Source organism: Carassius gibelio, chromosome B11 (assembly GCF_023724105.1).
Source record: "Carassius gibelio isolate Cgi1373 ecotype wild population from Czech Republic chromosome B11, carGib1.2-hapl.c, whole genome shotgun sequence".
Classification (NCBI taxonomy): domain Eukaryota; kingdom Metazoa; phylum Chordata; class Actinopteri; order Cypriniformes; family Cyprinidae; genus Carassius; species Carassius gibelio.
The window spans coordinates 20,238,664-20,255,076 of NC_068406.1; the positions used below are offsets into that span (position 1 = coordinate 20,238,664).

A 16,413-nucleotide genomic window follows, 5' to 3' on the forward strand; every position below is an offset into this window, starting at 1 on the left:
GCACAGTTTTTTTCTGTTTTTATTATTATACATATATTTTTATTAGTTTCATTTACAGTGAAATGTAACAAAAAAACAAAAAAAAAAAAACAAACAAAAAAAACTTTCATGAAAGTGTAGTAATGCAGACTACTGGTTAAGTTCAATTATCAATGTCAAAACAGGTTTGATTCTCAGCAAACAAACCACTAAAATGTGTGCATAAATATACCTAGAAAACTGCAATAAATGTAAGTGCATTACTGCCAGTTTCAGCTGCTACTGTTCTCTTAATGAATCAGTGGGAATCACAGATGGTACCATTTTCAACAGCCTTAAAGGGACACTGAATTTCCATTTTTGGGTGAACTATCCTTTTAAGTCTAAATAATGGTCCATTTTAATAGAAAAGTTATATTATTCATCTTAAGAGCACACCTTTTTTATATTTTTAGCCCCAAAATGATATTTAATTCTCTGATAGCTTTTAGCCAAAGATGGTGAAATGAAATACCTAAGTGCTCTTAACTTTTTTATGTTTTATAACTCTTAACGGAAAAATATTCAATATGTCATGAATTCCAATTGTGACCGAAATAATGATAATACCAGTCCAAATAGTAGAAAGGACAGTCAGATGTGTTTCCATTCTTCAGTTCCCATGGTGCCTAATGCTTTGTGTGCCTTAGTTACTGAGAGAGAGAGAAGAAGAAAAAAAAACCAGCAGGATCAATATCACTCAGAGCTCTTTTATGATAGCAGGAAAATGCCCTGGATCTGCCATGTGCAATTATATCAGATCTGGGGCCATGCATGCATGCAGATTCCCAGACACTCCATGCACCTGTCCCCCATCTCCATCCCTGAGGGCTGTTTCTGGATAAAAGCAACCGATGAATATCTGAATACTTGCAGTAATCTTACAGGTAAATGTCACATTTGGATGTCAGTCTACAAGTACTACGTTTCAATGTACACAACTCCAAAAAAATGTATTTACTTAAAATTTATTTAATTCATTTACTCACCCCAGGTCATTTTTTACCTGTATTATTATGTGAGAGTTTTTGCATAATTTAAATTCATTAAATCTCCAGTCCAATTGCCTCACAGATGAAAGAGCCCTTAGTAAGGTTCTTCATTGGCTGGATGGTGTTTGCACCTCTAACAGCTTGTGAAAATAGGAGCTACAGTATAAGGAATGAATTCTGCCTTCATTTCTTTTTACCCTCGGTGATAACAGATTCCTGCTAATTTTAGATCTTCCTCATCTCACTTGCCTCATTATATGTGTCATATTTTATCTGAAGCTGTGGCGTTTTCTCACATGTAATGAAATACGAGAGGTGGCAGCCGTTGAGGTAATATCCTGATGCCGTGCAGCGCTGAGCTAAAAATACTTTATTCATTTTCATTTGGTGATTGTAGCAAATGCAGCACTCAGATCAGTAAACATGTCAATCGAAAGCTAATATTAAGTTACTCCTGTCTTAATAAGGCTGACAGAACCCAGAAGAAAATGTCATTGTTTAAAGGTTGGTCCTTCATCTGTGAAGATGATCTCAGATGGTCTTTTCTTACTGATGTTTCTCTTATGTTTTGAGACATTAAAATAGATGATGTTTGAAATAAACTAAGTGTACTTCCTTTACCTATACAAAACTGGATTTTTAGTGTTGCAATGCAATTAATCAGGTCAAAGGAGCACATCACCAATTTGTTTAATGTGTTTATTGTGAATTGTCATTTCAGTGGTTTGGCATATTCCCAGATCAGAGCACAGTGTGTGGTTTTCAAATAAATTTAAAAGAATCCTTCTTAAAAGTTGAAGGTAAATATATACAGTACACTACCTTTCAAACATTTAGTGTGTGATCAAAATAGTCAAACAGTAACATTGTGAAATATTATTACAATTTAAAATAGCTTTTCTGTTTGGATATATTTTAAAATGTACATATATACATATATATGAATAATATATACATTTCCTATAATATATAAATTAAGTGACTATTATTATTATTATAAAAAAAGGAAAAAAAAAATTCCAGATGTTTTATAGTAATTATTTTAGTAAAAATAATGTTTTTTTTTAAATATATTTTATTACTTTTTATTATTTTTCCTCTTAAAACTATATACAAAATATTTGCTTGGTGTTAGATGCGAGTGCCAGTAGAATGAAATAGCTGTTCATTTATTATTTCTGATCTCATAAAATAATTTATAACCCAAGGAAGCAGAATAAAAATAGGTGCAAATTAACTTTGACAACTATAAAAGCACAATTTGTAAATTTAAACACTTCCATGCGAGCCTTGTTTAAAAAACCCTGCTAAAGACTCTAGTTGTTGTCTAGGAGAAACATCTGAGCTATCTAGAAAGATCTTGTGTGATTTGTCTGTCCTTTTGGGGGAATGTTTGACTTCAGCTGGCTGGTGTTTTGTGAATACCTCAACAGCAGGATGGCGAGCTCTGAGGTTGGAAAGACATCCTGGGAACGGTTAATCGTTAGGTGAGCACCTACCACCTGTCGGGGGTCGAACTTGAGAGAGGGATGAGAAAGAATGACCACCAGCAGACAGTTGTGCAGACTGTGTGTGAGTTAAAGTATATCAGTGCTGACCTGAAAAAAAAAGGCGTACTGACCCTAGAGGCGTACTATGTCTTAGATTGCTTGTGTGTGACGTTTAAACTCTGATCTGGAGTCACTCTGTGCTCTCTGCTCCTCTCAGGCATACATCTCAGCCCCCTGCAGAACTATCAATAACCCATTTGGCTGGAAATCAAGAGGTGTGGCTGATGTAATGCAATGAAACATCCTTTTTAGCCAAAGGTTATTGAGAAATTTGACTTTTAATGAGGTAAGACAATGTGGAGAGTCAGTATCTGAACTGTTTGTTTGCAGCACGTTGTTTACTACCAAACACACACGCACACATTTTCATTTAAATGAGCATTTAAACGTCCTGATTTCTAGATAAACGTCGTTTAAAAGATGCTTGTAATACATTAACAGTTTGTTAATGCTGAGAACTGGTGTAAAATAAAAAGTGTGACTGGATATTTTTTTTATAAAAATGTAATGCGAGTCTATTTTTTTGTTGTACTTTTTTTTTTTTCACTTGCTGTAAGCATTAACAATAAAAAGCAGGGGAAGACAATCTGCCAATAAAGTTTGCGGGTCTTTCAGTGTAGTTGGATTTTTCTTGGCTCCTGCTCTGAATGTCAAACTGAAGAATTTTAACACTGCAGAATATTTCAAACTTCTATTTAGCGGTATGTGGCCGCATAGTGAAACAAACAGGACACAGAACAGCTTGTTCAATGCAGTAATGTGCCTTTAAGTTAAAGTATGAGTAAAATGGAAGTGTTTTTTTTTAACTACAGAACAAATGTTATGGATTTTTGCACATCTTATTTTATTTATTTTTATTTTTACTTAAAATGTGCAACTAAACCTGAAGCGATCAAACAGCTTTGGTCTTTATAAGACCAACAGGGGTTCATATCTGAAATACTCAGACACAAAAGCATGCACTAATTTCCTCTCTAATATCTAGGATCTGGTCGCACAATCCACTTCATAACATTCATGGATTGAAACCCAGAGTAGCATATTTAACAGAGGCAGTCTACCAAAAAAAAAAAAAAAATGCATATGAACCCATATGTTCGTTTTTTTCCTTTACTCATTAAGCTCATGCTATAATTTTATATGAGGGTAACTCAATAACTATTCCTTTAACTTCTTTAACAGGAAAGAACTCACTGGTGATTATATAATCTCGCATTATAATCACTCAAACGTGAAGAGGGTCTAATGTGCTGTGTAATAACATCTTCTGGCCCTTTCTTGTTGTTTTTGGAGCTTGAATAAGAGTATCAGTCGGAGTAACAGACCTCAGCGGAGTCCTCTGTCCCTCAGATTTCACACACCTACTAACAAAATGAATATATTTGTGGGAATGACACTCAGCACACATTGCCATTACATTCCAAGAGCTGAAGATTTAGTTTTAAGACCCTGGCTCCACAAAATTAGCCTTGATATTTGGCAAAAACAAGGAGTCCAATTTTTATAAAAGATTTAACGAGGATGGAAAAAGGCCACAGTCAGCCAAACCACTGTGGCTTTTACTGAAGCGTGTGCTGCAGTAATGCAGGCTTGAGGAGGTATTCAGCTTTCACTGAATCACTTTTAATGCAGAGCAGTGGGAATGTAGCTCTCCTCAACGTTTGGCAACAGCCTCATCCTTGGCTCGATTGTTTTAGCAGAGCCTTGGGCTGGATTTTAATTGGGAGAGGACATTGAATAACCTTGTGGTGTCCACAGAATGCTCTTCAGGGACACAATACTTCAGCTTGACACTGGGGAAACCTTGATGGCTTTATCGAATGTTGCATTTCATATCAAATGCCATTTTAAATGGGATGTGAGGTCAAATGTCATCTATTTATGTATAAAGACCAATCATGTTTTGCTATGATTTATTGAATTATTCTTTAGCTTTTCTCTGTGGCCTAGACATATTGTTGAAAACTAAATATACAACATACTATTCTACTGATTAATTAAATTAATTGTTTTTCTAAAGGCATTTGAAACTGTTGTCATAGCAACAATTCCATAAGTTCAAAGTCATTTGATGTAAATAGGATTAGATCACAATGGAGGTGACCTCAGATGATGTCAACCCTGAAACTACATACAGAACTAAACAAATTAGGCTATAAGTTTGATTGTAACATATAATAATTGCTGTTAATATTGTTTGATAATCTGTTTGATTAAATTTTTTATAGATTTTTACTGATTCTTATATTTACTGACAGTCACTGCTGATAAGCTAATGCTAAATATTTTGTAGAAACATATATTGTACAGCTGCTTTGCAATGATTTGTGTCATGAAATGCGCTATACAAATAAACTTGAATTGAATTCTAATGTATAACAAAGGCCTCAATGTAATTATTGAATAAAAACAAAAAAGTAAAAAAATAATAATAATAATATTAAAAGCATTTATTTATATAAATATAAATATATATATATATATATATTTAGCATTATTAAATTCTTTATTTTAATCAATGTAATATGTCCTTGCTGAATAAAAGCATCTATATGATCTCAAATGTATTGGGTTATTATAATTTAGTCTGATACTTCATAAACCATAAAATAATAGGATAATAATATTAAATAGTGCAGAATTTTAAATATCACTTATTCTCAATTCAATTCAATTCAAGTTTATTTGTATAGCGCTTTTTACAAAACAAATCGTTACAAAGCAACTTTACAGAAAATTATGTTTCTACAATATTTAGTAGTAGCTAGTAGTTTGTGCACATTTGACAGGAAAAAAATAAAAATAATAATAATAATAATACAAGACGTAGTCAGCTAGACGATGAACTATCAATATTATTAATTAAGTTATTATATGATTCAGTCACACATATAGCAATAATTGTTAGTTCTGTTTGTTGATTCAAGGTTAGCATCATCTGAGGTCCTCTGAGGGTCAGCATCATCTCTTCTCAGGTGTTCTGGATCCAGACTGGAGCTTGTATAAATCCTAGTTACCATGGGATATAAATCCCGTGGCGAAACATAGAAACAAAATACAGACATCATTAGCATAGCTGCTGATCCAACAAAGTAAAATTAGTTTAACCCAAGCTAATGAATAAAAATGCACCTTTGATCAGATGCAACTACACTCACAATTAAAAAGATACATTATTCGAATGCTTGGCGAAAGAGATGTGTTTTTAATCTAGATTTAAACAGAAATTTTATTCTAAAACGGTTAAATGTATCAACTCTTTTGTGTGTGTGTGTATATATATATATATATAGTATTTTTTCTTATTTTTCAGAGTATATAACATTGTAACATAATGTGTCTCAGCTATGCATTGATATTCGTGGTTTGAGTAATGATACGTAGATGTTTCTGTAAGATCTCTTTCCTGAAAACACATTTAGCCCATAAAAAGGAGGGTAACTGCACTGAACAGTTTAAGAGGTAGTAAATAATCGGAGTGTTGGCTGGTTTGGGCAGACTTCTTATTCATTCCACTGACTGCACCTTTCATTTTCCCTGACGGTTATCCGGGCTCTACTCCTCTGGAGTCATATTTTATATGTTTAATATGGTAATGTTCTTTCTTCACCTTGCAGATGCTGAAAACCCCTCTGTGCATCAATGTCTTAAAACAGTCATTAGCCACCTACCATTTTAAAGCACATAAGCTCTCAATGATTCCCGTAGATCATTGTCGGTGCCTGGGGCTCAGAATAAAACCGGCAGGACATCTCTCAGGTACCAAGGACCTGTTAATCAGGACTGCTGATGTCTATAGGCCACGTGCAGTCTGGAATTACCTGGATTTCTTTTTAATGTATATTAACAACGAAATTACTGCATCAGGGAAAATGTATCTTTAGAAATTGTGATTATTAAGCAACACACAAAAAAAAAATCAACACTGCTAATCAGAAATGTTTCTTGAGCTCTAAATCAACATTTTGATTTCTGAAAGATCATGTGACACTGAAGATTGGGGTAATAATGCTGACAATTCAAAGGAAGAAATTACATTTTATATATATATATATATATATATATATATATATATATATATATATTTAATAGTATATAAAAGTATAAAAGTTATTTTAATCCTTCTAAACAAATTAAGCCAATAATGTCAAATTTTACATAAATGTGTTAAATAATTGTGATGTCATTAAACAAGTGTAATTAAATTATTTGATTTAATACAAAAAAAAGCAACCTGTTAATTCAATCCACTAGAACCACACTTTATGCATAAAATACCTATGATCACTCATTGTAATATGACACTACATTAACAGTGATGTACCCAAAAATCTGGTGAGGGAGTCAATGACAACTCTGTAGGAGCTACAGTGCAAGCCTCAGTGACTGAGACTGGAGAGACTGTGTGTGTGTAGAACATCTGTTGCCCGGTTTGCTTTACCAGTGACAGCTTCATGCCACAGTGGTAAAGAATAGCCAAAGTCAAAAAACAAAGGGAACACTAGCTACTGAAAAAAAGTAGAGTCTGCTAGAAGGCATGCGGGAGGCCAGCTGGAAGGACGTTCTATGATCTGATGAGACCAAAAATGAGTGTTTTGCCATCAGAGTAAATAACATGCTTGGTGAAAACCAAAGGCTGTGTATCATCAGAAACACATCATCCCTATAGTAAAGCATGGCGGCAGCATGCCATACGAAGGTTTTTGAGAGCAGAGGGCAAAATTAATTCAACAAAATCCCGATGAAATCTACAAGACACCAGATATTTGTAAGATTTGTTTTCTAGCATGACAATGACCCTCAACCAAAAGCTAAAGGTACCCTGAAAACAATTTTTTTTTCTCCATAAAGGAGTCCAGATCTCAACCGATTGAGAATTAATTTGACTTTTTAAAATCCTTTAAAGTCTGTGGTTGGTTGTTCATAAACATGTAAAGAATATATTTCTAAAGGTGGGGGTGAAAACTTTAGCACCATGAGTCTGTGTTTGTCATACCTGAGTCGATTTCGAGATGAATGATGATGCCACATCAGCTACAAAGCTTTCCCTCACAACCAATGTAAATCCCCCATGATTATAGCTTTTTCCATGTCATATTTGGAGCAGAATTTTTATCAGAATTTATAATTCTTCTATTTGTTTTGAGATCCGTCATTATATAAACACTGTACCCTCCCACTTACTGACACACAATCACTAACTAAACTCACATAAACACAAACGCTATAAACCAACCAATGCAAAAAAAATCTGGCTTAAACACCGTGTTTACACATATTCTTTTGCCAGACGCTTCCTTACCAAAGTGACATACAAGAATGTGCATGTGTGTCAGTCAGCAAAAAGAACGGGGTTTGGCTCTGTTTCCAGAAAATGTCTATTCAAATTTTTTTTAGCTTGCATATTTGGGTTTCAAAGCAGATAGGCTTGAATGCAAAGTCAGAATAATAAGTTCACTGTCTGCATATTCTTTGGCAGTAAGCATTTCTCTTTGGTCCATCTGAGTGTTTTTACATGTTGCTGCAGGGTCTGTCAATTAAATCACAGTTAATCAAATATATTATTTGACGAAAAAAGCCCCAAATTAAGATATCTGATAGACATTTTGCTATGGTGCAGACGAATAAATCATTGAACAGCATGACAAAAAGTGGCTTTAGAATCATGCATGAGTTTTCAAGTCTTGTGGGCAGAAGAGGTGTGGTCTTATTAACCTAATTTGCATACCGATTTGTGTCAATGAAAACAACTGTTTTGTTATAATTTCAATAGTATATCATTTTGCTTGAAGGGACAGTTCACCCACAAATAAGGAAATCTATAATTTTTCATATATATGTGACCCTGGAGCACAAAACCAGTCTTAAGTCGCTGGGGTATATTTTTTGCAATAGCCAAAAAAACATTGTATGTGTCAAAATTATAGATTTTTCTTTTAATGCCAAAAATTCTTTAGAATATTAAGTAAAGATCATGTTCCATGAAGATATTTTGTAAATTTCTTACTGTAAATATAAAGCTTATTTCAGCTTTCAGATGATGTATGAATCTCAGTTTTGAAAAATTGACACTTAAGACTGGTTTTGTGGTCCAGGGTCACATATATTCATTTCATGAGTCTTTTTATGTACATTTGAAATGGCTGATTAATTTTCCCTGGTGGTACTTTTTGCCCACTCTTCATGCCCACCTCACAAAGCCACTGATTCATGTTAGGTATGAGGCACACATGACATGTTATTGAGCTTCCTGAACAAATGTATTCTAGGAGGTGTGAGAATCAATGTGCTGCCTGTCATCTCCCTGCCACAAAGTCTCATCAATCAGCACAGATGTGACCGTCATCTCGGATAACACTTTTACTTTGACCTTTGGATCTGTCAGAGTCAGTCATTGTCAACTAGAAAAGGGTCATTTAAGGCTAAAATGATTGCAACAAAAATGCATGACTGCAAAGTTGGTATATAAAGCACATTTTATGAACAGTTTATTCGATAGTTTCTGTCGGCAATATTAGTGATTTAATGTAAATCCATTCCATTATACAGTACTGCTCAAAAGTTGGTCAAGTTTTTTTTGTTTGTTTTTTTTTCTGTAATATTGTGAAAATTAAATACTTGATTAAGTTTTAAATTGTATGTTATTCCCATGCTGCAAAGCTGCCATTAATTGTGTGTCACATGATCCTTCAGAAATCATTCTAATATACCAATTTGGTGCTCAAGAAACATTTCTTATTATTATCATTTTTAAAAACAGTTGTGCTGCTTAATATTTTTATAGAAACATTTTTTTTTTCTTAAGTTCAAAAGTACAAGATTTTTTTTATCTTTTTTTTGTAGCATTTGTAACATTCCTTAAAAAATTAAAAATAATAATAATAATGTTACTGACCCAAACTTTTTAACAGTAATGTATATTGTATCATACATATAACACAGCAAGCATTTAGGGTACTATTCTTCATCCTGATCATTAAAGTACCTCCTTGGGCCTCTTAAAATAAAGTACAACTTCTTTGTAGCATGAAATAAAGATGAAATATGTCCATGTTTGGTCCAAGCACTATACTTTTGGTGTTTTGAGACCCTGCGTGCTTAGAATTACAGTACATACACTTGTGTGGCAGCTGAACTGAAGAGCCCCTTTGGCTCAGTGGTCCCATAGAGAAGTACTGTTGGCCAAGTCAAACATGTGCTCCATATTCCCCAGCTGCAGGAAAGGTTTGAGAATTGAGCAGACAGTATGTGAAACAGCTCTTTAGTGGGCTCCTCGGAAACCTTTCTGACATTATGGTGTCAAGAGGGAGCAAAAAAGCGATTTTTCACACCCGCTAAGTGTTTGATTCTATTATGAGCACCTGTGTTCTGTGCGTTGTCAGTTAGTTCAGATTCGGTGGGAAATTAACTGGTTCTGCTCCATCTGTCTTTAAAATAGCATAACAAGAAACGACTGAAGGAAAAGGAATAGAGATAATGAATATACAGGTTCCTGCGTGGTTCCCTTGTAGCATGCTGATTTGGAAACATTTCGGGACTAAGGACCAAAAATAGAAGAAAGTATGATTCACAATATAGAGTCTATAGGAAGAAATTAATCGATTTGATTGATTCTGGTTCTGGAAATTGTTTCTGGTTCAATTATGACAGTGTGTTTTATTGCACCTGTTTTCGGTTGCATTGCATTGCAGCATAACACTCTTACGACCAATTCAAATGGTTGTCACATTTTATTTATTTTCTTAATTTTTTCCCCTTATACATGTTCTTGAAACATATGGAAATTTCAGTCTTTCCACCCATTCCTTCTCCCATATTTCTGAAGGTATTATTTATGGAGGAACTGGGCCAGCATGTTGCATTTGTCATGTTCAACAAATTAATGATGTATATCATAAAAATAATACTGATATATCTGTTCTTAAGAGTAAACTGTGTTTTGCAGTGGGAAGAAATGATTGAATTTTATGCCTACTCATGCTTTCTATTTCATTCTGTTGAGCGCCTTCCACCAGCATTTAATACCACATTATTAAGTTTTGATAGATTTATGGTTCTAGTTAGACTTTGTGTGGTGTCTATGCTAGATGAACAAGTAGAATTTTTACTGCCAAATTTGCACATTCTAGCTTGGTCTTTTTTTTTTTTCTTTCTTTTTTTTTTTTTTTTTTTTAAATTGAATTTCTCAAGAAGAGGTGTGTTTGATTTTACATAGAGTATAAATTACATAGTTATTATGCAAGAATATGAATTCTAATACAGTGAAATATCTGTTCAGTTTCAGAGGAAGAATTCTGGGATGCATTTTCTCATTAGATGCTTATGCAATGGTGATCTCATATTGCTGCAGTCCACACAGCTGCTAGATGTTGTAGCATCTGATTTTTGTACTCATGTATTGCCTTCCACAAGGCTTATGCAATGTAGTTTTAAGCAAGAAACACTGGCACAACAAATAAAACACAATTGACTTTCTATGCATAACAGACAGAATGGGGGAAGATAAATAAGAGAGGAGGGAAAGATAGAGTGATCTACATTCAGAAGGCAATCAGCCACATTGTAATGGCAGATTAGAGTTTATCTTTTTTTTTTTTTTTTTTTTTCTATGATGTCAGCAGTGTTCCTGCTTGACTTTTGCCCATTTCCTCAGCTAAAAATAGCCCTCCTGAGCACACACTTCAAATCTGCCGGTAAGTATGCTGAAGGTCTCTCTCTTCCTTTCCCTCTGTTCTTTTTCTTTCTATCAGGCCAACCCCCACCCTCATGATATAATCACATGCAGCAGGGGCTCTCAACATTTTGGGGTCTACAAAACATTTGTGTTGGATCTTACAGGCATGGATTTCATGCCTGTCTCAATGACTTTTTCCCCATTCAATGGAAGTCAATGGTAACTAAAACTGGTCCCCAACATTAAAAAATGTACAAAAGGGTGCAAAAAGATGTCACTGTAGAACTTTGTCCCTTACTTACCCCTAAATGGTGATATTGGTACCTTAAAGGTGCATATTAGTACCTGAATGGTACATATTTTTACCTTTTTTTCTGAAAGTTTAAATGATGACAGAATTTCTATTTTTGAACGACCTATCCCTGAATAATAACATACTGTATTTGGTCAAATGGGTTTGTGTGCCATACTGCAGCTTATCAAAGTCCAGCAAAATAGTTATTCATATTCTATTTTTATAAGCATATTATAAGCATTCATCTAATATTTTTGGCTGGTTAAATGAAATTAAGTGCAAACAAGTGCTAATATACCTTATTTTGTCGAATATATATATATATATATATATATATATATATATATATATATATATATATATATATATATATATATAGTTTAGATCAACAAGACAGCCACTATCTATGTATTGTATAAGTGCCAGTCCCTAGAAACATGGATCATTTCCTTGTTATGTTTTTTTTTTCTTTGTGCAATTTAACCAAGCAAGGATAAATAGAGGGATTGTTATGGCATTTTTTTATGTTCTGTGTAGTTATAAGATCCACATAACTACAAATTACAGCCTATTCTGCCTAAGAACATTAAAAAACACTCAAACGAAACTTCTGATTCTGTAACCCTTGGCTTCTCTGACACAATTTCCCGGCTATTTTAGGTGAATAAAAGTTTGCGGTCAAACCCACATTGTTATACACTCATTAACTGGTTTATATGTACAGAGCTGAATCTCAGAGGCTTTATAAAAGATGCATGCACTTTAATACATCTACTATATCAAGTGTGAAGCTCAGTTTATCATTGGAGGTTGCCAGGTCGATGTACAGGATTTAGTGCCCTAACATTATTGGTGTGCTGCCCATAGCGCTTGAAACTGCTCACAACTGGGATGCCAGGGATGAAAAAATTCTCATAAAATTTAATTATTACAATATCTAACATTAATTAGAAAACAGAAAATAATAAAATTACTTAACAACTCGACTAAACTTAACAACTAGCTATTAATAAGCACCAAAATAGGAGTTTATTGAGGTGAAAACTCTATCTGCTCCCTATTCTAAAGTGTTACCATTCACTTATTGAGGAAGAGCTGTTTTTGCAGACCTCTGATGTACTTGAGACTTAAGTGGACTCCAGACTATGTGTGTTTGTGCTCACAGGGGCCTCTTCCTGTTGTCATTTCAGCAGACATCTGAGAAGCACCACATTTCATGCTGACTCCACTTCAAGTTGCAGAGCGGTAAATCAGCACAATCTGTCTCCATTTGAAAATCATTGCCAGTAATATGTACAGTTATACTAAATCTAGAGCTCTCATTTGAGTGCTTTCATTATACAGCTCTTCTTTCAATCACTAACAGTCTACTGGAAGAGAGGAGGTGACATCACACAGATAGGAAAATAGTGCTTTATGATTTTGGCCATCGTTTTGACATCTGGGACAAATTTGCGGAATTGTAAATGATTTCTGTCTTCATCGGGCCAAACTGACAATCTTGGATCTGCTGTCACTCCCAATTCAAAGTGATTTCAATGGGTTTGACATTTCTTTACTTTTTTCTAGATTTGTGATCCATTTTTTGCCGTTCTTATTCTTTAAGTTAAGAGACTGTAATCACAGTTTCACATTCTGTATGCCATGTGCTTGATAGTGGGTCCGTGACATAAGAATTTCAAACATCAGTGGCGTGTCCCCCTTCTTCTCATCTCTGTTTCTCTCTCCACCTGTTTTGCTCTCTGAATTTCAATGTTGTGTTACAAATATCGATCTATCATGCCATTGCGAATTGATTTCTTTTACTCTCAGCGTTCAGTTAGCTTGAAGCTGCAATGACCTCCATGCCAAGGTCACTTCTGATCACTGCATCAGATACATGTAAAGAGAGACAATGTTTTGTATCTATTTTGGAATGAATATATCTTTACTTTTCAGCACTACATTGTAAAATGTTCGGAATGGATTGAAAGTAAATGTAAAATTATTATTAAATTAAAACGTTTTGAAAAAATGACGTTTGAAAGCGTCATTACAGTGTAAATTGATGGACAGACAGAGTCATACGTGAAACAGAAAAATAAAAAATACAGTAATATTCCCTCCTCACTGTGGGCTTCCACACAGACACATGCACACGTCCACGGATCTTCCGCCGGAGAAGAGTTTCTTTGACGCGGGAATGGTGTGGTCTCAAAATTAAAGGTGAACAATGCAACATAACGGCAGTTGGGTCACTCATACCTCATTCCATAAATAACAAACAGTTAATTTTGCATCAATGGGTTTGTTGCAATATTTTTGATTGTTTATGTTGCAAAGGGTGGTTGCTAAGGGTGCTACGCAGTGAACCGTTGGGTGAAGCAGTCATACCTGTGCTTTCTCGTGAATACATTAATTTAATTAAATAGTTATAAAACTGGCCTTAAGTAAAAATGCCCATATTGCCCATTAACAGAAAAGTTTTATGATTAAAAAAAACTAGCTACTCATTATTTGAGCATTTTGTACTCTTACTCAAGTAAATATTAAGATTATTACTTATACTATTATTTGTGTAATTACTTGTACTTTTACTTTTTTCGATACGCTACCCATGAAGAGAACATTCTGCCAGCTTATCCCAGCCATTTTGAGAGTCAATTATTTTGTCTATAAAGGAAGACATTTGTCAACGTTCACTTTTTTTTAGGTCCATGACAGGCCATTTTGGCTTCTAAATTGCAGGTCTCCTCCAACGGCTAAATATCAAGCCACTTCCACATTACCACAAAATGTATGTTCTAGGATATTTTTGGAGTGCGGCTCCAAAGTACAGAGCAAAGCTTTTAGGATAAAGCTGTAAATGGGGAAGGTAAGAATAGATCCTGCAAAGATAAATCCATTTTGTCTTCAACCATGTCTTCTCTAAAATGGAAATACTTTTGTGTCTGCAAAATTATGTTATTCTTATCTTTTTATAACACTTGAGAGAAATTTGTGCATATTCACCCATAAGCAAATGCTTGTTTATGATATCAACACTTGTGGGCGGGGCCACAAATGTGTAAGGCCCAAATGATGATTGATACTTTTTTTGTTTAAAAATACCTTTTAGATTAAAGGATCTTTTGAAAATAGCAACATTTTAATGATTTAGAACTGTGACTCACACTGTTTACCATTATTATACAAAGAGAAAATGTAATCTTTGTTTTAAGGCCGGGACACACCTAGCCGTCTTCGAAGAACTAGCGGCGATGAAAGCCGACATTGTCGCCTCGCGTCGGCAGCGTCGGACCAAAAAGCTGCGCTGGAACACATCGCACAGACTACAGTCGACGGCAAATTAACACATCCATTCTGCGTATGCCTGAGAGGAATGAGCTGTTCATATCAGCAGCTAGTATATTTTCGTCAATCAAAAGGAGAAACCGAAACAAAGATATTCGAGATAAACGCCAATATACGTAATGTAAACAAAGTAGCGCTTGCTTACCATTATGAATATCAGTAACGTTAATAACTTTAATCATTTTAAGCAGCTCATGTTATTATGAAAACATTCGCATATTAGAATGACTGGGAAAGATCACGTAACACTTAAACAGCCTGATGTCTGTACCGCCTTCATTGACATGCATGTTTTCATCACTTTTGCTCTAATTCTCTCTACTGACTAGTTCACTAAACTGAACATCCAATCAGAGCTCTAACTCTCGCCGATTCGTCGGCCCAACGATGACAAATGGCCAATTGTCGGCTTGGTGTCTCCTGGGCTTTAGGACTTAAAAAAAAAATCTGGTCTAAACATGAAAATCTGCTTGGCATGATAGAACATTTTTTTGCTTTCTCTGCCTGTCTGTTTTGCATTAAACATGGTCTGCTTTATTCGTGCAAATGGCAACAAGCAAATTACTTTAAGATGTGCTGAAATTTATTTCATTTTTTAAGCTTTTTAGAGCAGCGTGGCTTCGGTTTCAATTTAAAGCAGCTCAGGTCTTCTGTGGTTTCAGTGCTGATCTGCTCTCAGACATTATGTAGTGCATTTAGACTTTGAACAAATCTCTGAGTAGTATAATGGGGGTGTTTTATTTTGGTGGTGCGTGAAACCCGGGCTGTTATACAGTGTTTTAGACATTAAGGCTACTATAATCAAAGCAGACATTTTGGTTTTTACCATATGTCCACTGAAAATAAGAATGGAGAGATTTATGTTTGTCCTTTAAAAGGTTAATCATCTCATCTCTGCTGCTCATCTACCATATAATCGAACATCTAGCACTTTACTCTTCAGTGTAAGCCAATTATCTGCTTACAGGTAATATGTTCAACCTTTGCCCTGCTAAAAGTGTATGTGAGTAATGCTTTGTTTGTGTTTGTGTGTGGCCATTGTGAGTGTGTGTCTTCCTCAAACCTTTATTCTCTTTTCCCCATCATGAGCTCATGAAGTATTCATGCTCAGCACTGTTCTAATTCAGTTCTCTTTCGCTCCTGCGGTGGACAGTGGACAGTTCAATATCACCTCTCATCCATCTTTGTGTCGTTCGTCTGAATTGCTCTTATTTCACAGTGACTCTCACTCTCACGGGTACAAATCAAAGTGATTAAAATAATCTCTCGAAATTTCATGATTTCACTCTTGGGTTGATCTGAAGAGTGGCCATTTATTCAAGTTCTTGATATAAAATAGGCTGATATACCCAGTCTTGCTATTTATTAAAGGGAGAGTTCACCCAAAAATGAAAATTCTGTCCTTAATTATTCACCCTCAAGTCATAATCTGTTCATCTTTGGAACACACATTAAGATATTTTTGATGAAATCAGTACAGGGACAGTAACTCTACATTGGTACCCTATCGATACCTTAGACAACAAAAACATTTCTTAAGTGCACTGATGA

At 34.7% G+C, this 16,413-nt stretch overlaps 1 protein-coding gene across 1 annotated transcript in view; it reads right to left on the minus strand.

Annotated features, from left to right (window-relative positions):
* Positions 1–14,782, minus strand: part of LOC127967964 (transcriptional adapter 3) — a 16,352-nt gene extending 1,570 nt beyond the window's left edge. Inside the window, exon 1 of the mRNA XM_052568730.1 lies at positions 14,742–14,782. Within this exon, the coding sequence (XP_052424690.1) occupies positions 14,742–14,782 (41 nt within the window). The remainder of the gene's footprint in view (positions 1–14,741) is intronic.
* Positions 14,783–16,413: the final 1,631 nt, after the last annotated feature.